Source organism: Zootoca vivipara, chromosome 5, assembly GCF_963506605.1.
Source record: "Zootoca vivipara chromosome 5, rZooViv1.1, whole genome shotgun sequence".
Taxonomy (NCBI): domain Eukaryota; kingdom Metazoa; phylum Chordata; class Lepidosauria; order Squamata; family Lacertidae; genus Zootoca; species Zootoca vivipara.
In genome coordinates, this window is record NC_083280.1 from 29,955,514 (window position 1) to 29,981,370 (window position 25,857).

A 25,857-nucleotide genomic window follows, 5' to 3' on the forward strand; every position below is an offset into this window, starting at 1 on the left:
TGACTGCCCTGACACAATCATGTGCACAAATCATCATGGATGTGCAGTTAAATGTGCAGCGTGGGTGGGCACTCTGCATGCTGCATTTCCTCTCGAAATACACCCCTTTTGTTGAAAGCTTATTCATAAGGGAAATACTGAAAGGCTCTACTCCAGCATATCTGCTCTGCATTCCCTTGCTTCTTGACTGAATAGGAAGTGCTTCACAGTCCTTTTCCCAAAGGTCATAGATAGTCCAAACATAAATGCAACATTTGGGAATTATTTTCACATTTATTGCACAGTATATCCTGCCTTCTCCCAAAGGGTATTGTTATGTACTGAGCTGAATCATAGAACAATAGGATCCAGAATCAGCAGTCTGATTGGTCCTCAGGAGCCACCCAATCCAACTCCAGGTGCAGGAGCAGCCAATCAGGCTGCTGGCAGAAGTCAATCCACAAACTGATTGGCCCACAGGTGTAGCCCTGAAGTAGCCAATCACGCAAAGCCCATTGTGTAAATAATGTATATAAGCAGATGGTTTTGGGAAAAGGGCATTCTTCTTCTCTTCTTCTCCTTGATGACTACAAGCTGAATAAAGAGCATGAAATTCACTCTCGACTCCGAGTATATTTCAGGTATCCTCTTATTCAATACAATTTAATGCTCATATGAAATAAAATATGTTTAAGGATCCGAAATAAATTGCAGTGAAATAGCAAAACCAAACCCAGTTTCGCTTTACATGACGGACCACTGGTTTCCTCTTTTCTGTGTGACCTATGTAATGCAAGTGTGAATCTCCAATGCTGAGTGCAAAACAATCACTATTGTAACATTTCAGATTTTGTTCCAATATAAATTTGACTTTCTTCAAGAAGTATGCAACCATGAACACTTCATTCCTCTGTGCCTGCCTATGAGATCTGCAGACATACCAGGTAAGGTCTTCCTTATTTATTTATTATTTCTTTTCAAGGAAAGCAAACTTTTTTATCCTGAAGACACTTGCATGGAAATAAGCCCTAGGGAAATCAATGGAAATTTGATGCTTAAAACAATTATATGAAGGATCAATGTGCCCATTTTGCATTTCCTAAGTAAGCTCATTGTATAAAACTGTAATTGTTGTCTTTCCCCTCCCCTCCTATTTCTGTAAAATCATTTAAGATCCAGCAACACCATCAGAAACAACACAGCAGTTTCATGCATCAGGTAAGAAGTGAATTGTTTTATTCCTTCCATGACCATAAATTAACGGATGAACACACTAAGAGGTCCAAATCCCATTCATAGCACTTCTGAAATTAGCTACAATGTTACCTGAAGCCAAGCCATTTACAAATGTTGATAGTTGGGAGTCAGTTTGGATGGTTTCCACATTGTGAGGTCTTGGATGAGACTAATATCCACCAACCATACCCGACAGAAATGTTTGCACAGATAGCTAATATTTTTTTTGCCTTAGGAACCTTTGAAAAATAACTGGTTCAATCGAAAGAGCTTTGTGAAAATATAATGAGGGTTTTTTTTAAGAAAAAGAAAAAAGTTAATTGGATAATAGCAACGTCTGATAATAGTACTAGCCTCTTGCTCACATACAGTATCTATTTCTTGGATATGCATTACTTTAGTAATATGTAATGAACCTCTTGCCTATTCTCTTCAAGATATTCCAGAGTATAGTGTGACAAATGAGTTTTGCCGAAAGCATTTCTTAATTGGATTACTTCTGCGAGAGGTTGGGTTTGCGCTCCAGGAAGATCAGGATATTAGGCACATGGCCTTGGCAGTACTAAAAAACCTCATGGCAAAACATTCCTTTGATGATCGATACGCCGACCTGGTAAATTTTTGCCTTACTTGCATATTCCAGTGTGCTTTTGAAATCTACCAGCCAGCTGCCTGCAGTGAGCCTTTCTCTTTGAATTTCATTCTCCCCCCCCCCCCCCAGGAGAAACAGGCAAAGATAGCAAACCTGTATATGCCCCTGTACGGCATGCTTTTGGACAACATGCCAAGGATATATATGAAGGACCTGTTTCCGTTCAACATAAATACGTCCAATCAGGTAAATGTTTCCATTCCACAAATTCATTTTGAGTCATTTTTGTTGCGTTTTCATACAGACCTTTCTGTTTTCAGGTCTGCCTTTGCTGGGTGAATAATTAGGTTAATTTATCAACAATTGACCCAAAATTCACTAGGCTGAAGGCACTTAAATGAGTTACACACTCAGATATCTACCTCGAGGGCCCTCAATAGACTTGTGTTAGGCCTTATGGATTAATTAACCGTACATTATATAGAAGCCTGTCTAAAGAGGCTTCTCAGCTATATCACAGTAGTATCTGGAATATCTGGCTATTGTTCTAAAACTTTGGATTAGTAGTATCTGGATTATCTGGCTATTGTTCTAAAACTTTTAAAAAACTTTTCATTTTTTAAAAAATGAAATAATGAAGGACAAGAGGAAGAGTTACTGTAACGCAACTAAGGACCAATTCAAGCATTCATTCACATGGTCCACTCATGTGGCTGTAGTAGCTTAGTGTTCTCACTGGTGTCAAAGATTTCTTGTTTGGAAGAGCCTCCATAGCAAAACCATATGAAATGCTGTGCTGCTCCCGCTCTCCTTAGCCCTGTACAGTGACTCCCAACTTCTTATGCTTTGGGAGACAACTCCACCTGACCTAGCAACTTTCAGGGGAAGCAGCCACCAGAGGTGTCGCAATGTGGGTGCGGTCTGCCCCGGGTGCCACCTCCGAGGGGGGTGACAAAATGCTGTGCGTCAGTCAACATCTGTGAGAGATGCTGTGGCTTTGGCGCATGCAGGCTTCCCACTGCCAAAATGGTCCACCCACTAGCTCTCTTTAAGGTTTATGGCGGCCGGCAGGCTCCAAATCACAAGGCACGCAGTCTCCATCAAAAAGCTAAACAACTTCCGCTCCTTCCCAAAAAATGAAATAAAGTCAAACCATTGTTGCAGGCATATTATTATTATTATTATTATTATTATTATTTATTTATTTATTTATTTCAATGGGGGGGAGGGCAAGAAATTTTCCACACCGGGTACCACCTGACCTTGCTCTGCCACTGGCAAACACTGAGCGTATTCATATTGGCTGACTTGATGTACAGGCTTCATATGTCAACAAATACACTTGCCTTAGAAGCAAAGGCAGCAGAAGGTCCCTCTCCTTGCACTACATGCATATGTATACACGAGTAGCACACGAATAGGGCTTTATCTGAATTAGATTTGAGCACACAGGAAAAATATGTAGACGGAAATATGAAAGATTAACTTGGTAGTGAGGATAAGCTCTCCTTGGCATTAATCAAAACAACAGATGCTGGGTTGTTTTTATTTTTAACATCATTCCAGAAAACCATTCCAGTAGCAATGTAATTATATGACTCTCAAATTAACAGGCTGTTTTTGAAAGCTGATTATATGAGTGACTAAATGTGTTCCCTTTATTCTCATTGAAATCCAGGGATCCAGAGATGATTTGAGTACTACTGGTGGATTTCAGAGTCAGGCAGCAATGAAACATGCAAACTCTGTAGATACCTCTTTTTCCAAAGATGTTCTTAACTCTATAGCAGGTACGGAAGCATATGGGGAGATTGCTCCACCGTGAGGCTTGTTACCAGTTTTTAAACGCTGGTTATTTCCTTAACATGCAAGGCAAGAAAACTTAAACTTTCACATTATATATTTTCATCATCCAAAGAATGAAAGAATGCCTGAGCTAGTTTTTCACTTTGTAAAGCTGCAGCACTCTCACAGCAGACTTTATCTTATTCCTTCTGTTAATGATATCAAACATGAGCCCAGCCAGTTGTTCTTGTTTTAAGGAAGAGGAATCCCTTCGGGATTTCTCCATGCTTCCTAAATGTATGCATATTCTTAAGCATTCCTTTCTCCCATAATTCCAGGGGAGAGGAGTTAATCAGTTTATTTCACTTCCCGCTGCTTTGTAGTTAGGACCGTAAAAATTGGTGCCCGAAATAAAAGAACTTTGAACAGGTCACTTTGTTCTCTATTCATTTTTGAAAGTAAATAATTAGAATAGTAATTATAAATTGTAACCAGGAGGAGCAGCAGAATTACCACCACATCTGAAGCCTTATTGGCTTATGCTGGTCAGAGTGGGAGGTTGGAGGGTGTTTCTTCCCAGGGCCGGCTCTAGGTAGACTCCTGGTGGCGTGGTGTGCCAGGGCGCCGGGCTGGTAGGCGGGGCGCTGCGCGGAAACCATGCTGCACCCTGTGAGGGCAGGGGCACCGGAGCGATCTCCGCCCGACCTGCTCGAGACTGCCCTGTTTCTTCCACCATTTTTGGCTGTGCCAGTGCAGTTGAAGGGCCCAGATTGGTCCCATGTGGGTAATGGACCTAATGGACCATCATATAATCTAGTAGATTTATGGCTAGCCTCCAACACTCTGTTTTTAGGCTCAATGCTGGCAGTCATGATCAGGAATTCAATCCACCACACTTTCCACAGCCACAGCAGGAACATGCAGAGTGGCAAAACACCCCAAGACAAGTCAACAGCAGAGGTCGGCTGAGCTCAGAAACATGGTCATCATTAACTCCTTGTCCTGTTAGAGACCTTCCAAAGGCGGGACACAAGTGTTTAAAATAAGTAATAATAAATAAAATTAACTCCTGGCCCAAATGATATAATAGAAATACTGTTCGATGTATGTACTTATATCTGTATACAATACTAATTGTGCGTAATAAAATTCTTCATTTCAGTGATCTTTGGTCCATTGTCTCTCAGAATGTACCTAACATCATCAATAACAACAGCACAAATATCCCCATGTGTATTTATCATCCTATGTCAACAGTGTTTCATACACTCAGGCCCATGGCCATCTGTGTCTTCATTAATTGAGCTACATTGTGTTCCACAACTGTGTCATTTTTTCCACCCTACACTTTGAGTTTTCATTCTTCTGCCTAATTTTTGTGTCCATAAACATCATTTTAGCATGTTCGTTGTGGGTTTCGTTTCCAGCTTTTTCATCAGTAGCTATTTCTGCAGCAAACCATGCTGACTCCAGAGGCTCCTTAGCAAGTCTCGACTCTAACCCAAGCAGCAACGAAAAGAACAGTGAGGCGACAGAAACCTGTGAAAAGGTACGCATGCATGTGAACGGTTGGAAACAATTTTCAGAATCAGAATGTCTCCAAGTCACTACAAAGATCCTTTGTATTTCACTCCTAACAGATTGTGAGGCCATTGTCCCTGATTGGCTCAGCTCTTCGGTTTGACAAACTAGATCAGGCTGAAACGAGAAGTCTCCTGATGTGTTTCCTTCACATTATGAAAACAATTTCAGAAGGTGAGGAAACCATAGAGTGCAAGCACTCACAAAAAATGTTTCAAGCTTCAGTTGATAAAGTAAATAAAAGGGGACGTGGTAGCAGCGTACAGTCATACCTCGGTTTAAGTACGCTTTGGTTTGAGTACTTTCAGTTTAAGTACTCCGCGGACCCGTCTGGAACAGATTAATCCACTTTCCATTACTTTCAATGGGAAAGTTCGCTTCAGGTTAAGTACAGACTTCCAGAACCAATTACACTCATACTTCGGGTTAAGTATGCTTCAGGTTGAGTACTCTGCGGACCCATCTTGAATGGATTAATCCACTTTCCATTACTTTCAATGGGAAAGTTCGCTTCAGGTTAAGTACAGACTTCCGGAACTAATTGTGTACTCAAACCGAGGTACCACTGTATAAGATTACACATGGTTTTGGGGAAAAGTGGATAGAGTCAGGTTTCCCCTACTTCAAATAAACCTGAATATTGCATGGGAAGCTGAAATTATTTCTTCACACAGCGCATAGTTAAACCATGGAATTCATTTCCACGCAATGCAGCAGTGACCACCAACCTAGATGGCTTAAAAGGGGGATTAGACAAATATATGGAGCATAAAGCTGTCAAGAAGACTACGTTCAACCTCCAGAGCTGGAGCAATATGCCTCTGAATACCAGTTTTTAGGACTGACAAGTGGGAAGCGTTCTGCTGCATTCATGTCCCCAGCTTCATTTGTATCCTACATAGCTCCTCCCACTGGGCTTACCTCACAAGGCTGTGAGAATGTGAGCCTTTGGAAGGAGCTGTAGCTCAATGGCACAGCATCTGCTTTGCATGCAAAGGATTCCAGGTTTAATTCCCAGCATCTCCAGCTAGGCAGGGGGAGACTCCTGTCTGAAACCCTAGAGAGCCACTGCCAATCGGTGTAAGCGATACTGAGTTGGATAGATCAATGGTCTGACTTGGTATAAGGCAGCTTCCTGTGTTCCTATGCTCTTGTTTAGACTTCCTATAGGCGTCTGGTTGGCTATTATGGGAACAAGGGGGCTGAACTAGCTGGGCCTGTGCTCTGATCCAGTATGGTTCTTTTTATGTTCTTAATGCTTTCAGTCAGCTCTTTAATTACGGGCAAATAATAGATTTATATTTTTTTGATATCTCTTTCCAGATACATTGATCTCCTACTGGCAGAGAGCCCCATTCACAGAGATAACAGACTTTTTCAGCATTTTAGAGTAAGCTCACTCTGAGGTTTGTCCTTCTAAGGCTGTCATTGGCAGTGACTCAAATAGAAAGAAACAAGGTGTAAATACTGGGTTTTACTGACATTTTGAAAATTCTAAGCCTCAAATCCACATATGCATTGCTTTTGAGCTTTTAAAGGCCAATTATTTCAAATATTTGCTGGCCTTTTGAAATATTGTTCCCTCTCCCCACCCATATACCCAGGAAACCTGTGAATCCTGAACCTCTTCTAATAACATCTGTGCCTAAATCATGGTGTGTTATGGTCTCCCATATATAGAGAACAGAAAATGTTTTCATCATATACATTCCTGACACATCATGAAACAAATTCCTTTTCCCCTTCTTTCTGTTGTGAAACCAATGAAAATTATTTGCTCCCTATTTCAGCCTCACTATAGATCACATGCCATGATAGGGCTCAGAATCTCCTAATATCTCTTAGGTGATGATCCTATGATGCATTCTTCAAAGTGAGTCCCATTCAATGTACTTCTGAGTAGACATGCCTAGGATTCTGCTGTCTTCAGCACTATGCATGTGATACCTATAGTTTGCTATACACAGAGCCAGCTACCTGCAGGTGAAAGACGTGGAAGTGCTCAGTTATAAATTCATAAAAATACTTGTATACCAATGTATCATTTAAAAAATATCAAAGCCGTTTCCAGCAATGGAAACATAAGACCATACAATAAAGCCATAAAAAGCAGACGCCAATTAACCATTGTGGAAGGATGTGTTCTTAATTGCCTGCATATTATTATTATTATTATTATTATTATTATTTATACCCCGCCCATCTGGCTGGGTTTCCCCCACCACTCTGGGCAGCTTCCAACAAATAGCAAAATACATTAAAATATCACAGATTAAAAACTTCCCTAAACGGGGCTGCCCTTAGGTGTTTTCTAAATGTCAGGTAGTTGTTTATCTCCTTGACCTCCGATGGGAGGGTGTTCCACAGGGCGGGTGCCACTACCGAGAAGGCCCTCTGCCTGGTTCCCTGTAGCTTTGCTTCTCACAATGAGGGAACCGCCAGATGGCCCTCGGCGCTGGATCTCAGTGTCTGGGCTAAACGATGGGGGTAGAGACGCGCCTTCAGGTATACAGAACCGAGGCCGTATAGGGCATAGGCCTGGTGGAATAGAAACATTTAAAGGTTGGCACAGAAGGTGCCCACTTCTTTATAAAACTACCACAGAAATGATAGAGAAATTATTACACTGTCAGTTCTGTCTTGTTCAGGAATCCTCAGCCCTGTCAAAAGAGCCAAACTAGTTTAACCCCTAGAGCAGAGATGAAGAACCTTGGCCCTCCAGATGTTGTTGGACTCAAACTCCCATCAGCCCATTCAGTTTGGCCAATGATACAGTATGACAGGAGTTGTAGTCCAATGACTTCTGCTCAGAACTGGAGGTGAATCATGACTCCCAATGCTTCCCTTTTCCTAGCCTGTCTGCTTCCAAAGGCATGGAACACCTGAGCTGAAGCGTGGTTTCTAAGTCTTGTAAGCTAGATATGGTTATGCAAGCTTGGTCTTGCTGCAGTGCCATACTCGTGGCAAGAGGGAAAAAATGGTTTGATGTAAAGTGTGTGTATGCTGGAACATACAAGAGGTTTGACAGCCATCTGTCAGGAATGCTTTGATGGTGTTTTCTGCTTGGCAGGGGGTTGGACTGGATGGCCCTTGTGGTCTCTTCTAACTCTGTGATTCTATGAACATTAACTGTGTGTGTTTTGCAAATACAGTGGTACCTCTACTTACAAATTTAATGCGTTCCGAACGCACATTCGTAAGTCGAAAAAAATTGTAAGTCGAATCCCATAGGAATGCATTGGGAGAAAAAATTCATAAGTCGAAGCAACCCTATCTAAAAATTCGTAAGTTCAAAAAATCCTATCTAAACAGCATCCAAGATGGCGGACGGAGCTCCATTCGTAAGTAGAAACATTCGTAAGTCGGGTCATTCATAAGTAGAGGTACCACTGTATAGGATTGTTATATAAGATGTGATCAGGCACTCACCTGAACATGCAAATGCTGAAAGTGTGGTGGGGAGGACATGCACACAACCCCCTCTCCCAATGCACATGGCCCACACCCCACTCAGTTCCTGACCTTTACCATATTCCAGAGGCAAAGCCTGGGCTTCTCCTTGCACTCTCTTGAACATGAGTAGAACTGTTTGTGCAATCGGGGACCCTGTTAAACCAAACCAAGGTTCCTCACTCCTACAAGACCTTCTCTGAACAGTATGAAGAAAGTTGGAGACGTAGGGGATGGACACATGAAAGGAGGAGGGTGTGCAATGCCCTGTTGCTGTTCAAATTTTTAACTTTATGCTCAAGTGAGTGCATGGCCATCCCTGCACTATCAAACAAAAATGATCAGAGTCTTACTTTTTCTTTCTTTCAGGGTTTGCTTCCAAAATTTCAGATATCTTGGGAAACGAAACATAGTGAGGTAAGTTGTGCTTTAGTCATATAACATATGGCAAGATGAAATTTCAAACACACTTGGAAGCTGGCATGTAAATGAGTAACCCAAATATCAGAGTGTACAAGTTAAATCCAGACTGGCTATTTTCTCAGAAAGCTGAGCTCCAGTGCACTCAAGCTGGTAGGATTCCAAGTAATGCTGATTCCCTTGTTACTGCCAAGAAGATAAGTAAAGAGGTACATGAAAAAAACTTAAGGAGAGTTCGTCCCTGTGTACAAAACTTCTAATTTGATGGCATTAGCAGCTGCATGTTGCTTTTAACAGTTGACTTTTCCTATGACAGGTAGTATAAAGGGGATCAATAATACTTTGCAGCGTTTGCAATCCAATACCTTCTTGCCTCTTCATTTTTTGGCCACTATCTCTGAAGTATGAGGCTATTTTTGCAGCTGCCAAGGATCAGGCACACACTTTTCCTTGGCAATATTATGATGGTTTGTTTTTCATTTCCAGCGGCAACAATGAGCTGCTCTGTCTGCTAACATTTCCAGCAGTTATAAAATGAAAACAAGCTATTGGTATTTTTATTACCTTTTGCCCATTGTGTTTTTCATATGAAAAGGGGCAACTCTCTGCATGTTTTCTCAGAAATAAGTCCTGCTGTGTTCAATAAGGCTGACTACATAAAAGCATATTAAGGATTGCAGCTTACAACAACAACATTATTATTATTAATATTATTATTATTATTAGGAAAATTGCTGCTGCATTTAAGGTTGCACAAACAACACAGAATAATGGAACCCTGAAAGGCTCTAACTCATCCTGCCAGACCTCTGGGCTTCTGCCCCAATGGTAAGATACATTTTGCTACTGCACTTTTAACTTCATTCCAAGCTAAAAGGAATCAACAGTAACCCTATCCCGTCCTCATCTTCTTTTCTTTGTATTCTTTTCATGCAGTTACTTCAATCTAACAAGCCACATGACCACAGTATTTTTGTAATGTTTATCTTGTATCCAGTTCATCCCATGCACTAATAGATCCAGCCAGTTTTGCATCTGGGTCACCTCAGTGCTGTGAAATAGGCTGCTTTGAGCTTACAGCTCCTTGGACATGACAGCACTGCCTTGTGATCCGCATGTAGACCTACCACAGGCAAAGCAGCCAGTGAGCAGTGAATCCAAGGGCTGAGCTGTACATCTCCCCAATATTTTCATTTTTTACTTAAAAGCAAAGTGCTCAAGATTTGTTTCTGCAAGCTGTGATTAACAGAAGAGAGGTACCTGTATCTCCCCCTCTCCCCCGTTGTTGAGTTTTAGTAATTTTAGATAGATGCGTGATTTAGAGTAGAATCTTAATCCCATTTACAGAGATATAAGCCCCATTGAATTCAATGGGGCTTACTTTTGAGCAATCATAAATGAATCAAGAGGGGAAATCCTCCTTCTCAAGCACCAGCATTGCACAAAGTTCAGAGCCTCCTGTTGCTGCTTTAAAGTTAAAGATGGAAATGTTGGTGGGTTCTGATCCAGTTCACTTTAAGTTTTTTGACTTTAGGAATCCTTAGGTATTGCGATTAAAATCCCTGTTGTGCTGTTATTTGGTCCGTTGAAAACAGTGAGATGCATCTTACCGTTAAGGGCTGAGCGTTTTGAATCTTGCTCTGCTTGTAGGCTTCAAGACACATTTATATTTTTATTCCGTGGTTCTTTGAGAGCCACTTTGTTCATGCACAGCTAATTGAAACTCGACAGTTGCCAGTATAATAGCCTTGTGTCATGGCAAGTGCCTGGACCAAATGAAGCATGAGGGGGAATGATGCATTCCTTTACTTCTGGCTCCAAAATAAGCCCTGATCTCACTTTACAGATCAGAATGAATCCTTTCACTGGGTCATTGTATTGCAGCATGTTTACAGGAAAACGACCCTGACTGACGCCTCAGCAAAACAAAGGCCTAGCAATTGAGGTGTACTGCAGCAAATTATTAACCCACTGCTTCACTCTACTCTCTCCAAAGCAATCTCTTGGTCTTTTGCTTGCCATGGTGCCTTTAACTTAACAAGAGTACAAGGCTGTATCTTAAGAGAATCTTGATAATTGCCAGTGCTCCTACTGATTGTTTTTGAGAGCTTTATTAATTGGAAGTTCTGCTGTTAAGAAATCTGCTCTGCTGCTGAAGCCCCAACCTACACCTCTGATACGACAAAGATATGCTTACCGGTATCTGCAGGAATGGATACATGGGCTACATCAGGCATCCCCAAACTGCAGCCCTCCAGATGTTTTGGCCTACAACTCCCATGATCCCTAGCTAACAGGACCAGTGGTCAGGGATAATGGGAATTGTAGTCCAAAACATCTGGAGGGCCGAAGTTTGGGTATGCCTAGGCTACATCCAACTTACCCCTGAGTAGTTTTGGTTTTGTTTTTGTTTTTTTGTGGCTTATCAACATCCCCCTCCCATTTTTAAAAAATTCTTAATAATAATATTTTTAATGTTGATGCCATGGTAAAAAAAAGGTTTTGTAGCCCTCCAACAATCTTCTGCTTTGAAAAGATAAAAATAAGTATAACCATATTAATATTACATATGCTTTATACTTGTTTCTGCCTTTTTAAGAAGAGGTATTAATTTAGCTAAATATACAACACGTTAAATATATTTTATTGCATGTTCAGTCTGTTGCTAGTAAGAGTTCAGTACATAGCATGCCAGGTAATTTTCTTGAATTTGGGTATTTAGTGCCAACAGAGAGCTGATCTCTCTTATATAATGTCGACAGTGAGGCCCGCAAACACAAAAGACATGAAAGTGATTTTTCTTAAATTGTTTTTAAACTGCCATACAATTATATATCAGGGCAGTGTATACTGTAGCTATAAGACATAAAACACCATTAAAGATTGTGCACAAAAATGCAGAATCTATGACTCAAGATTCAATTTTCCAATCCTGAACCCCTTCTGTCATTGCTGCAGCAAAGCACGAGGAGACAATTGCCAGTTTACCCAAGTCCCTAAAGTTACTTAATACACATGAACAAAATTTCAGCTAAGGAATCTTTCTAGTCTTGGGACGCGGGTGGCGCTGTGGGTTAAACCACAGTGCCTAGGGCTTGCTGATCAGAAGGTGGGCAATTTGAATCCCCACGATGGGGTGAGCTCCCATTGCTCAGTCCCTGCTCCTGCCAACCTAGCAGTTCGAAAGCATGAAGGGCAAGTAGATAAATACCTCCGGCAGGAAGGTAAATGGTGTTTCCATGCGCTGCTCTGGTTCACCAGAAGCGGCTTAGTCATGCTGGCCACATGACCTGGAAGCTGTACGGCAGCTCCCTCGGCTAATAAAGCGAGATGAGCACCGCAACCCCAGAGTCGTCTGCAACTGGACCTAACGGTCAGGGGTCCTTTTACCTTTACCTAATCTTTCTAGTGAGCTTTATATCCCACTTTGCTGCCCATTACTTCTCCTTGCTTTGTAACATTCACATTGGGAGAAACTGAATATGTCAAATAGAAACTGGCATCTTACTCTATATTGAAGCAAATGAAGAACTTTAGGGACATGGTATGTAACATTTAAGCAAGACCCTCTAACTTCTCATTTTGCAGGATACATTCTGCCTCCAGCGGTGATGTTCACAAGCACCACAGATCTCAAACTTTACCAATAATACGTGGCAAGAATGCCTTCTCCAACCCTAAACTCCTGCAGATGATAGACAGCACCATTGCAAGTAAGCACAAAAGAAGGCCTAGGTGTATGTTGAATTTTGCTCTAATATCAGCTGCTGCCATCTGGGTAATGAGTCTTTATGAGTCTTATTTCATTAAAACAACTCATTCAAACATATATCTTTAGCAATTTAGCAACAACAAAAAAACTGTGATAGAAAGCCTAATGTTTTACACAAATGGCCTACCCTTCACTGTTGGCACTTGCTATTAGTGAATTGCTCTGTGCTTATTGTCCTCAAATACATTTCCCCATGATATTTGTTTTGTTGTAGGTGGTTCCAATGAAACAGATATTGTGAGCTACGTAGATACTGAAGCCAACATTGCCACAGAAGTTTGCCTTACTATTCTTGACTTACTATGTCTGTTTACTCAACATCACCAGGTATAATTTCCATATGACAAAATCATGCTTTACATGAAAATTACAGTGTCAATTATTTATGCCAACCTATTATAGCTGCACAGTTTATTTTTGGGAGAAAAACGTGACCCAAAGGTATCATATCTGGGCAAAATCTATGAATCATGCTTGGAAAAGTAACTGGAGTGTGCTATTGTGCTAGGCCAATGCACCTTGCATTATGTATCATTATTTACAGGTAGGTAGCCGTGTTGGTCTGACGTAGTCAAAACAAAATTAAAAAATCCTTCCAGTAGCACCTTAGAGACCAACTAGGTTTGTCATAGGTATGAGCTTTCATGGGCATGCACACTGAAGAAGTGTGCATGCACATGAAAGCTCATACCTATGACAAACTTCTCTAAGGTGCTACTGGAAGGATTTTTGTTATTATATATCATTATGATAGGCTTTTAACCCTCTCCAAGATTCTTCTTACTTCCTACTCTCCCCAGGACTACTGTGCCCTGTTTTTTATGTACACTTGCATAGCTATTCATATCTTTCTGCGATAGGCATTTGCAGAGATGTAAGCAATTCACCTTTCAGACATGGCTACATTTACAGGTGATGTACCCTAGAATTTAATGGAAGAGAACCTCTGAGGGTGTTGTTTTTTCCCTATAATATCAGGCATATGATACAATATCTGAAAGTTCTGCAAAGGTTAAAAATGTATATATTTTCTCTCTCTCTCTTTTTCCTTTGGAGCTTTTCTGCGCAAGGCATGTGTTATAACAATAAAACATAGCCCTAAGATTTCAGTATATTGTGGCATTTTGCCAAACAGTAGTGGTGTGATGTACTACTCAATGGATCTCCCTCAGTCTGGGTTGTGGCAGTTTTTCTGGATGGAGGAAGGGAAAGACAAGACAACAGTGAGGTCCGCACTGTGCAAACATGCCAACAGGAGTGTCTGATTTTCCCTGCCAGTGCATTTGCACTCCACTGCCACCTCACCTTGCCACCTTTCCTTCTTGGTATGCTGCAACAAGCTGGCCAAAGGGAGATCAGGTGAAAAGTGCCGCCCCACCATTCCTGGTGGCAAAAGCTTCCTAGAAACATAGGTTTTGATGAAAGGAGGAGGAGGAACATCATGTAAGTGTCCTGGAACTTCCTGACCTAAGGGGCAGCAAGTGGGGGGGAGGCAGAATTATTTTAAGGGAGAAGATATTATTTGAGATACTTTGGGAGGTAATACTGAAGCAGATGACTTGACATTGTGTTGATAATTCTGTTAAAGCAGACCTTGCCCATTTGGGTAGGAGAAACAGATGCAGAGAATGCCAGGCAGTTTAGCTTTTGAAAGACTGAAATATGTTTGTTGGCTCGTTTTTCAGAGACAGTTGCAACAATCAGATTGCCAGAACACACTGATGAAGAAAGTCTTTGATACCTTCCTGCTGTTTCTGCAAATCAATCACTCTGCAGCAGCCCTCAAGCACGTCTTTGCTGCTCTTAGATTGTTTGTGAGTAAGGTATGTCCCTGCTACAGTTGGGTCACCTGTGATAAGAAATGCTCATTTGTTGTTTAAACCAGCATTGAAATCATGTCTGTCACATAATTGGTGATCAAGCTGCATCCTGCAAATCAGTACCGAAATACAATTTCAGATAATTTCTCATAGAAATTTGTATTTTAGATTCAAAAGTTTAACTCAGACATTGATTGCTATAGATATGTTTTCAGTATGTTGGTTGCTTTTAGAAAAAGAAAAAAGCAGATACTAGCTATCGAATGCTAGAGTTCCAACAAAGGCATTGCATGTCAGCTGTAATATTTGATTGTAGATTGATATTATTGAAGATCAAATACAGCCAAATATTAAAATGGCAGCCCATTGCTTGTTAACAGTCACATCCTTTCTTATAAAGGTAAAGGGACCCCTGACCATTAGGTCCAGTCGTGACCAACTCTGGGGTTGCGGTGCTCATCTCACGTTATTGGCCAAGGGAGCCGGCGTACAGCTTCCGGGTCATGTGGCCAGCATGACAAAGCCGCTTCTGGCGAACCAGAGCAGCACACGGAAATGCCATTTACCTTCCCACTGTAGCAGTAACTATTAATCTACTTGCACTTTGACATGCTTTTGAACTGCTAGGTTGGCAGGAGCTAGGACCGAGCAATGGGAGCTCACCCCATCGCAGGGATTCAAACCACCGACCTTCTGGTCGGCAAGCCCTAGGCTCTGTGGTTTAACCCACAGTGCCACCCACCCATTGCTTGTTAACAGTCACATCCTTTCTTATAACAAATATTAACATCAAAGATGGCATTAAATCAAGTTTTTGCATCAAGCAGTAGATATTTGATACCCAGACAACATTCAACATCAAAGTTCATAAAGAATTATTTGGAACAGAAATTCCACAATCATTTTTAAAAAAGAAATCCAGTTCTTCAGCAAAGTTCCTTGTGTTTGTTCATGGACTACTGAACATACGAACATAAGAACAAGTGCTGGATCAGACCAAAGGCTCTTCTAGTCCAACCCTCTGTTCTCACAGTTGCCAACCAGATAGATGCCAGTGGGAAGCCTTTGCTGTCCTACTCATACGTCAGCAGCATGGAGTTGAAGTGACCTTCCCTTCCTCATTGCCCATTCCATCCACAGCTTTTTTCCTCCACCATCTTCAGTAATTGCTTAATACCGCAAATTTTTAAAAGCCACATTTTTGCCAGATAAAGACAAGCCCTTCCTTGAACGGAACCCTATGGTGAAGTACTCAGAACAGAATGCAAGGAGAATGCTTTTCTTCCGCAACGTGTGATACTGTAACACTGCCAGTGGCATATTTCTGGGGCCAAGGGAAACATTAGACAAACCCAGCAGAAACAGCTTTCAATTACGTGGCAGACTGTCAGGAGCCTGTTTAATAGTGGGAGAGTGGAGATGTACAGATGCATAGGAAGCTGCCTTACACTGCATCAGACCATTAGTCCATTTGGCTCAGTAGTGCCTACTCTGACTGGCAGTGATTGTCCAGGATTTCAGGCAGGGAGTCTTTCCGAGCCCTACCTGGAGAAGCCAGGGGTTGAATGTGGGACCGTCTTCATGCAAAGCATGTTCTCTCTGCCACTGAGCTATTGGCCCTTCTTCAATCATCTGAGCCACCTACTCCATTGTCTGGAGTGAATGGATTTGGATGCTTCCTTGAAATATCTATGGGGGCTATCTCCATATTGACATGGTAACGTTGCTCTCTTCCTGCTCATTCCATTCCATTTTCCTTCAGTAATCTCATCTCAACAGGTGGCATGCAGGGAATAATGTTACTTATTCTCCATAGCCTGCTCAGGAGATCATGTTGTTACTCAGAGAAATCTCAGTTCCTTTATTCATATCATTAATTGGATACTATATTTATTTAGATTTTATATTAGGTATATCCTATCAGAATTAAAGAGGAATTAAAGAAATCCCATCAGAAGCAAAAGCAAATTGAGACTTAAAGCTACTTCAACCAGTTCTTACGATGTTTTTAGAAATTATTGAGGCTACGGTTGTAATGCTTGTCCAAGCAGAAAGGGGGAGCCCTATGCTTTCCAGGAGTCCATGATCAATGATAAGAGTTGAAGGGTGGGGCAGCAGCCCTTACGTGACCTTCCATCACCAGCATCACTGCAACATACTGGGAGGGGTGAGGCAGCAGCGAAGTTGCTACATTTAGCTCCAGTGCTACATCTGCATCACACCAACCCTGCTGCTGCCTCACTCCTCCCAGTAATCTGCAGTGATGCCGCTGAAGGTGAGTTCATGGAGGCACCCCCATTTAGCCAACTCCTACTGCAATCTAATCCAACCTTCTACCTACACACTGCAGAAATCCAGAGCTAGAACATCCCCGAGAGATGACTGTCCAGTCTCTGCTTGGAGACTTCAAGTGAGGGAGAGGTCTGTTTCACTAAACACAGCGACCATACAACATGTTGCTCTCTGTTTCCCCCGCCTCATGCTCCCTTGCAACCATTGAGCTAGGTGTCAGACGTATGCAGGAATACTTGTGTCGCATCCCTATGACATGTACATCTGGGTGAATCAGAATGACCTTGAGCAACGATCTTTGGAGATCACGGTGGCCCATGCAGATAGCAGTGCCTTGTTGGTGGTTTTTGTGGGTCACGACTAGCTCTTTCTCAACTGTAGCCAGTTTATAAGCAGCGTGAGGTCTTTGATTGCCTTCCGGCACTGACAGATGCTGCATTTGTGTTATAAGAAATCTCTTACGTTGTAGCAAAGGTGTATCTTTGTCTCCATAGTTCCCTTCAGCATTCTTCCAAGGGCAGGCTGACTTATGTGGCTCATTCTGCTATGAAATTCTTAAGTGCTGCAATCACAGGTCACGGTCGACGCAGATGGAAGCCTCTGCTCTGCTGTATTTCTTCATGAGAAAAAACTTTGAATTTAATAAGCAGAAGTCAATAGTCAGGTCCCATTTGCAGGTAAGTAAATACTATGGTGATGAATATGCATCCCACACAGATTACTTTTTGAATTTCTTGGTCATGGCATTGTTTCAGTTTTTGCCTCTACTCAGTCCAGAGATGAGCAGTGTCTATGTGCAGATCACATAGAGTTCCCAAGCACTTCTGTTCTTCCAGTCCTGCTGTACCTTGACAAAATCCCCAAAACCTCAACTTTTTTTCTAAACTAAAGGGAACTTTCTGGTTTGAAGGGTGCAGGTTTAATTCTGGAAATACAGTCCACAGCACAGAAATCTTCTTGAGACACACTTAGTGTCTTATATATCCCTGATTATATTTCTGAAATGGGGCACTGCCATCATTTGAGCTGTTAGTTCCCTCTTTGAGCAATATACATGGAGACCCAGACAACTACGTGGACTATTGTCCAACTCAGTCAACATAGGACCCTCTTTGTACTAGGTCAGACCCTTGAGACATCTAGCTCAGTATTGTCTACACTGGCTGGCAGAGGCTCTCCAGGATTTCAGACGCAGGACATTCCCAGCCCTTCCTATAGAAATTGATGGTTGAACTTGGGACCTGCTGCATGCAAAGCAGATGTTCTGCCCCTAAACTACAGCCCTTTTCCAGTCTATTAAGTTGTACTAGTAGTTCGTCTAAGGAATAACCACTTGCTAGCTTGCTTTACTTATGCTAACACCTCCTTTTAATGTTTTTTTAAAGCTCATCAAAGCTGTAAGCCAGTTGATTGCAGATGCAGGAATTGGAGGCTCCCGGTTTCAGCATTCACTAGCGATTACAAATAACTTCGCTAACGGAGACAAGCAAATGAAAGTAAGAAATGACTGGTATTACTTACAACTATGGATAGATGGGTCCTAAGCTACAGTGCATTATCCTCTATTATAATCTCAGTCCTTTCTGTGAAAACCTTCCAAAAATATATTTTGCAAAAGGAATATACTTAATTTTCTAATCACTCTGAGATGCATAATTCAGTCTGGTCCCTACTGCTAATATCTTTGCAGGTAGTGAATTGTATTTTGTTTCACCACTCCAATCATTGAAGCTATTTCTGGAGTAAATGAATTACCCAATATTGACTTGAAATTTGTTCAGAATCATTTAGGGTATTGCTAATCACACCAATTTTTGTGGCTATTGAAACAGTTGTTCCTGGGCACTCTCTCCCCTGCTTTATCAGTACCAAGTCTGATGAAATTGTATATTCTGATAGATATTCATTGTAAGCTTCTTCAGGAACTAATCTGGGCTGAAAAGTAGGGCACCAATGTAATAAATAAAAAGATAATACTGATAAGTATCACATAGACCAAGTCCTTTAGGGTGGGGGGAGATCAATACCAGTGGAAAGCTGAGGATCTCAGTAGAGCATGAGACACTGAATCTCGTGGTCATGGGTTCAAGCCCCACATTGGATGAAAGATTCCTGCATTGCAAGGGATTAGACTATATGACCCTCGTGGTCACTTCTAACTTTACAATTCTATAAACCTTTTCAGTCTGCTTTGTATGCTACTAGCATACATCAACTGTGTTCCACTGGAATTCTAAGAGACCAAAAATCAGTGCTGTTTTGAAACCAGCAGTTAAAAACAGTGCAGTTTTCAATGGTTCATTCTGCCGTCTTGATTCAAAATGACATCTGGTTGTATCCAAACATAGACAAAAACCTGTTCCTTGATCTCAATAACCTTCATGCAAAAGAGGTGTCCAAATGCTTAGTGAATGAATAACATTCCAAAGTATGTATTAGATTGCTGGAGAGGGTTCACAAAACTGTATTGGGGTCATGGCTTTTTGCCTCCATACACATCCATCCTGAACCAGTATATTTTGGCTAATTCCCATGACCTCTGGGAAGTCCTGCATATCCCACCTGCCTAGTCTGTGGCTAGATGTGCAGCTATCACTTTGCACATGATCAAGGTTTTTGAATTGCATGACAGATGCTATATAAAAAAAGGTGATGCACAAAAAAGGAGTGGCATGCAAAGATGTCAGTAACTGTGTGGAGCCAGCAAGGACAGGATTTCGAATTGCCTACTATGCATCCAGTGGCTGTGTGTATGGTCCACGATATGATCTATCCCAAAAGTATGTGATTTAACATGAAAACGGAAATTCTGTAAGCTTAAAAGTACACTTCTGCTGCTTCTCCTCCCCAAAGAACAGTAACTTCCCAGCAGAAGTGAAAGACTTGACCAAACGCATAAGGACGGTTTTGATGGCTACAGCTCAAATGAAGGAACATGAGAAGGACCCCGAGATGCTAGTGGATTTGCAGTACAGTTTGGCAAATTCATACGCCAGCACGCCTGAATTGCGTAGGACTTGGCTAGAAAGCATGGCCAAGATCCATGCTAGAAATGGTGACTTGTCAGAGGTAACTTTCAAATACTAACAATTGATTTTGTATCCAAAAGGGATTGGGAGGAGCACTCTATATGAGTCTGACTTAAATACATCTGGCTGGAGCAGAGCATGTATTATCACTCGTTGACAGTTGTTAACATTTTTTTGTTAAAATGCAAGCACTTTATTGAGTATTATTGTGCATCCTTTCCCACCCCAAAAGAAACCTGATTCAGAGCTCAATTTTTTTAGACTCCTTTATTTTCTAAGCTCTTGCAAGCACATGGCCCAGATAGTTGTTTTTATGGTTGAAATTCTGATGCTCTCATTTAGACATACTCTCTTAGCCTTTTTAGGCAAATCTCTTGGTAACTGGAGCTTAGCTCAAGAAGTAAAGACTTCAGCATCAATTTCTTGTTTTGCACAAACGTTCACACTAATAAATCTGCCAAGTGAAGCTTGGCTACCTTTCTGCAAAAAACTGTCTGACATTTATGAGGATAAAGAAAATCTGTACGGCTTAATATTAACACTTGCATACAATTTCTTGTTGCAGGCTGCTATGTGCTATATCCATATAGCTGCCCTTATTGCCGAATACCTGAAAAGAAAGGGTAAGAGAACTTTATTCCCAGGCTAGCAACGCCGCAGCAAACAGTAAAACGTGACCGTGTATTTCAGTCTGATGAAATTCATGTCCTTTTGTAGTTATCCTTTAAGCAGCTTTGACTCGTCTCAAATGTTTCCCATGTAAGATACGACAACTAGTAAAATCAGTGGTTACAACCTTGCATGTGGTGTGAAAATCAAGCTTAACTCAATCTCTTTTGGGAAGGGGGACATTTGTATCTCATTTCTTTAGTGTGTATCGTTAAGTATGCATGTATTAACACATACAGATAGCAGAATGCTAATAACATCTCACACTATCGTAGGTTACTGGAAAATGGAAAAGATATGTACCTCTCGTATGCTCCTGGAAGATGCTGAACTCTCAGATAGTAATGTCTTACTAACAACTCATACTGGAGGAAGTGAGTGTTCTAACCACGTCTGTTTATGTGGCATAGACAACCACATTTGATCCACACCGATGGCAGAGTTTCAACAGAAGAAGAGATTAACTGAAATGGGAGGGAATATCACGATGCATATTCATAATCTTTGGGAGGTGTCAGGTCTTCTCTCTGTTTTTATGTTATTGGTTGGAAGACTGAATTAGAAAAAGTCTTTTACTGCAATGCTGTATACATTTTTCTTATAAGGGTTTCCTCCAAGACAACTTCTCAGGTCATTGACTTTCCACATTAAGGTATGCATGGGGTATCCCTACATAACAATCACTAAGCAAACCCACCAAGATAAACAAGGAAATGAAATTTGGTTGCCTGCAAAGGTCACTCTCTCTCTAACACACACCAACACACACACCAGGGCATGCTAAGTCAGCACGGCCACTTCTGCAAGCTGCCCATGAGCAACAGCAATCCTGTGCACAACGATCATATATGTGGAGTGGGGTCCACCTACCTCCGTACCCTAGTAGTTCTAGCTACCTCTTGTCAGATTTTCTTTCCCCACCTTTGGTCTAGTGGTTTAAAGGTTTCTAGTTGTGGTAGAAGGAATATCTAGAACATGGATGGAGAACACGTGGCCTTGGAGATGTTGTTGGATTCCAGTTCCCATCAACTGCAGCCAAATGGGAACCACCAATGTCTAGAGGGCCAGAGGCACTCCATCCCTGATCTAGTAGCATCCAAGAAGGAAGTGGGGATCAGTAGTGAGATAATTCTCACGGCTTGTTGTAGGTTGCTTAATTTATCTCAGATCCGATTGGGCTTGGACTGCATTTTGCATTACTCTTGTGGGTTGCATTTCCCTTGCCTTGTTTTCTGATAAGGCTGGGAGAAAGAAAAAGCATGCATATCAAGCTATCTACACCTCCCTCAAGTGGAAAACCCCCAGTCCTAAGATGGAGGCATGCATCCATTGCCTTCAAACTGGACTGTTGCCACGTGGTTGAGGAAATCAATAGAACAAAATACTCCTATAGCATGAATTAATTTGGAGGACCCTAATAATATGGTAGCTCTTCCCGGTGAAATTCCATTTTTCCTGCATTATAGGTCCAAAACTCCATGTGACCTCATATTGGTGATTCCCCCCCCCCCGGGGGGGGGGGTTTCAAAAGCAAAATAAAATATATTTAGTGGCAAAATCAATATCATAAGCCAACTTTGGAGAGAATGGGAGAAAATGTGACCACTCACAAATATTATGGTGATAGTTCTGAGTCTTGAAATGAGTGGATCAAATGTGAATTTCAACAGTTTCTCAAAACCTTTCGAAATGGTTTCAGGCCAATCCAAGATTCAGGCCATGTTCAAAATAGGCTAGATTTTGTGCCAGAAGTCTTCATTGTTACCACCATGTCCTACCCTCTCTTCCTAAACCACCTTGGCAAGGAGGCAGGATGATGGGGTGGTAATATTATTTGCCAGAATGTGGCCTTGCCACAATAGGTTAATGAACTGAATGGAATTTATAAATAACCTATCACAAAACTACCCCATTCCATTTGTTCTACTCACCCTGTGGGCTCTGAAAAAAGTCCTTTTGCTCAGCATTTCTTTAAAGCATTCTTTATAGTAGCATCCTCTTCTTTTTAAGAGTGTAATATTAATAGATTCATGGGGCTCTTTCTCTCTCTATTTTTTTAAAGGCTTATTTTCTATGGGATGGCCAGCTTTCCTCAACATTACACCAAATATTAAAGAAGAAGGAGCTATGAAGGAAGACTCTGGAATGCAGGATACGCCATATAATGAGGTCAGCAGTGCTAATTTTTACACCTTGATCCTGTGCATGTTTTTTTCAGAAGTAAGCCTCACTGGCTGCTTTCATATGTCATGCTATATCATTGTTTAGTGTGACTTGCATGAGCTGGGATAAGCCTGAGTGAGCCTCAGGCCTGCACACTCACCTCTTCCCTGTCCTCCTAGCCAGGAGGAGAACCACAGAAGCTTTTGCCGTCAGTTTCTTATAAACTTTAGCGTGTCAGTAGTTATGATTAGTTCAAAACCAACCAGCTTCAAAATATGGGTTATGAAGATGACTTAGTGCAATCCACAATCCCTGGTTCCGATGCAATAACCAACCATGTATAAGGAGAATTGAAAGAAAAGGCTTCCAAAGATTTCCTCTCAGCACACAGGTAGGAGAGGAGAGGGTCAAGCCTCAGGCTGCTTCCAGTTCACATGTGTTGTGCTAAACCATGGTTTACTGTGACATATGAACCTGACCACTGTGCTCAGTGGGACCTACCCACAGCAATGAAACCACACATAGGATTGCAGCCTGAACTACATTTTACTTTTGCACACTACTTTTTGTTGCTGTATGGAACAAGACAGATTTTTTTTTAAAAAAAAAAACAGTTCACAGCACAACTACTACTTATCCACAGTTAAAATTTAGCAGCAGAAGTAAACCAATCTACAAAAATAGAATTTCAACAGTGCTCCCTAAAGCATAGCCAGGAAGAGTGAGAACATCCCATTTCCTTCAATGGAGGTTGCATAGGACAAAATCCTGACAAAATCCTAATTGATAGATAAATCCCCGATAGAGGGTAGGCTTATCATTGCCAAACCCAAAGTCCTATTTCCAACGTCTTATTGAAATGTTTACTAACACAGGGGGAAGTTGGGAAGAGAAATCCGTGCTATTTGCTGGATCATCCATCAAGGAACTGAAATCATCTAAGAAGCAAATGTGCTGGGGATTGTCAGAACTTTGAACAATATGTCGAGGGACCCTCTCTTTCTATGAAAGAAAACAATACCTTGAGCAAAAGCTATACGCTCCAAAATGAAACGTCTATTGCCCACAGAAAGCATGCACTGAAATAAATTGGTGGGTGTGTCCAGTTTGGGAAGAAGAGGCATCCTTTCACCCCATATATCTGAAAGCAGGAGAATTGGAGCTAGTTATATCAATGAGCTTGATAGCTGATCATGCATGTAGCCTTTCTGGGTCTCAGAAAAGTCTGTTGGATTTTACCCTCATGTGCTTGATCTGCAACCAATAGAAATAATCTAGCAGATGTGGGTGGTCTTTCGGTTGTGTCTGATGTTCCTTATGACACCGCACTTTTGCTTAAAGTTAGGGCAGCTTCTTGGATGCCTTTACTATGCTGAAACTACCTGCATTTAGTAGACGTGCTCATAGATTGCATACAGTGATTCACATGCCCATATAAGTCACCTCTTGCTATCAACTTAAGAAAGATAGTGGCAGCATTTGAACGTGTACATTGTGGTGAATCACCTATTAACATGCCTACCAAAACCAAGCAGCCTTGGCATGTAAGATGCAAAGATGTCCTTAGATGTTTGCTTGGGTTACTTGCTTCACTAATTTCTTAAACCAGGCCTTTGACTTCAACTATATCAACAGTGTTAAGACACAGATTTAACATTCTTTTTACTTGTGCGATTACAGAACATCCTTGTGCTGCAGCTGGAATTGTGTGTTGACTTTTTGTGGAAATCTGAAAGATATGAGCTCATTGCTGAAGTTAACAAGCCAATCATTGCAGTGTTTGAAAAACAGAGAGACTTCAAGGTAAGAAAAGCTGAAAATAAGATCTAGCAGTTGCTCTGGGAAGAGTCCTGGAAAATGCCATGACATAGTTGGACGTATTTTCATTTTTCATTCTTTTTTCCCATGTTATTAGTGACTAAAGATTTTGTGTATAGCCTATGCACAGTGACAAAAGGCATGGTGGGGGTGCAGGGGACAGTTTCTAGGCTACAGTCTTTCCACTCAAGGCTGGTACTATCATCAGTACAGCTAGGCAGCCACCTAGGGCACAGGCCTCGGAGAGGCCATCTCAATTGAGTTTGCTGGTCTCTTTGCAATTGTGCACACAGCAAAAACCAATGTGGCAGAAGCTTTCTGCACACCTGTTGGCTCACCCAGGACAGAGGGTGTTGATGGCATAGAAAAGACACATCAATTTGCTTTGCCTCTGTAATTCTGTTACCCATTTCCAGCCAGCTTCCTCTAGCTATGGCGTTGCACTATAGAGAAGTGGCTTTCAATGCATTCAGCTATATGTGAGGGAAAATCCTGACACCCCAGTACAAAATATGCACACTTTTTTTAAAAAGCATTTTATTTCAAAGTTTTCCAACTAAGACAAATAATACCCCAACTTTCTCCCTTTCCCTTCCTTGCCTACTCTCCTTTCCCTTCCCTCTTCCATTTAATTACTTACCCATACAGTGAGCCCAAACTGGCATTGGTTGAGTCAAACATGTGTGGGGAGCCTCTTGAGAAATCCTGTAATATAAGTGATTCATAGAGAGAGATAATAATTATTAAATCCATGTAACAATTACAATTAAAATAAGTGAAACTTTTTTTTTTCAAATGCAGCTTTTGTTTTGAGTATATACAGGAGGAGGAAGTGGGAAAAGATCAACTCCCATAATTGACATAGGACTTACGCACTTTGCTTATAATGGCGAATGTGGCTAGACTAAGGCCTCTTAAATCAGTGGTCCAGGGAGCTAACCAAGTTTAGTGCAAAGTTGTATTGAAGGTCAGTGCTTTCACTTTTTTAAAAAGCCTATTTTTATATCATTCTTTCTTCTGCCTCCAGAGACTGTCAGAGTTGTACTACGACATCCATAGATCTTATCTGAAAGTGGCAGAAGTCGTGAATTCTGAGAAGCGCTTGTTTGGACGGTACTACCGGGTAGCATTTTATGGGCAGGTGAGTGACTCCAACATGTTTGTGAACATACAGATACCATATACATTTCCAAAACACAGTTCCAGAGATGCTCTTCTTAAGGAAAGTATAATAAGAAAGCAAGATGATAG

At 41.4% G+C, this 25,857-nt stretch overlaps 1 protein-coding gene across 9 annotated transcripts in view; it reads left to right on the plus strand.

Annotated features, from left to right (window-relative positions):
• DOCK10 (dedicator of cytokinesis 10) overlaps positions 1 to 25,857 on the plus strand; it is a 186,802-nt gene that overhangs the window by 147,757 nt on the left and 13,188 nt on the right. For 5 of the 9 annotated variants that reach the window (XM_035132552.2, XM_035132548.2, XM_035132549.2 and 2 more), the window contains exons 30-50: positions 827 to 923; positions 1,153 to 1,197; positions 1,653 to 1,828; positions 1,937 to 2,053; positions 3,486 to 3,597; positions 5,020 to 5,141; positions 5,233 to 5,347; positions 6,497 to 6,563; positions 8,993 to 9,040; positions 9,770 to 9,871; positions 12,632 to 12,756; positions 13,030 to 13,142; positions 14,501 to 14,638; positions 17,422 to 17,604; positions 18,313 to 18,423; positions 19,781 to 19,996; positions 20,522 to 20,579; positions 20,901 to 20,999; positions 22,688 to 22,794; positions 24,469 to 24,591; positions 25,634 to 25,747. In XM_035132552.2, the coding sequence (XP_034988443.2) occupies positions 827 to 923; positions 1,153 to 1,197; positions 1,653 to 1,828; positions 1,937 to 2,053; positions 3,486 to 3,597; positions 5,020 to 5,141; positions 5,233 to 5,347; positions 6,497 to 6,563; positions 8,993 to 9,040; positions 9,770 to 9,871; positions 12,632 to 12,756; positions 13,030 to 13,142; positions 14,501 to 14,638; positions 17,422 to 17,604; positions 18,313 to 18,423; positions 19,781 to 19,996; positions 20,522 to 20,579; positions 20,901 to 20,999; positions 22,688 to 22,794; positions 24,469 to 24,591; positions 25,634 to 25,747 (2,388 nt within the window). Of the gene's footprint in view, positions 1 to 826; positions 924 to 1,152; positions 1,198 to 1,652; positions 1,829 to 1,936; positions 2,054 to 3,485; positions 3,598 to 5,019; positions 5,142 to 5,232; positions 5,348 to 6,496; positions 6,564 to 8,992; positions 9,041 to 9,769; positions 9,872 to 12,631; positions 12,757 to 13,029; positions 13,143 to 14,500; positions 14,639 to 17,421; positions 17,605 to 18,312; positions 18,424 to 19,780; positions 19,997 to 20,521; positions 20,580 to 20,900; positions 22,140 to 22,687; positions 22,795 to 24,468; positions 24,592 to 25,633; positions 25,748 to 25,857 lie in introns of those variants that run through there. The other 4 variants (XM_035132550.2, XM_035132555.2, XM_035132556.2 and 1 more) reach the window with 4 other exon arrangements.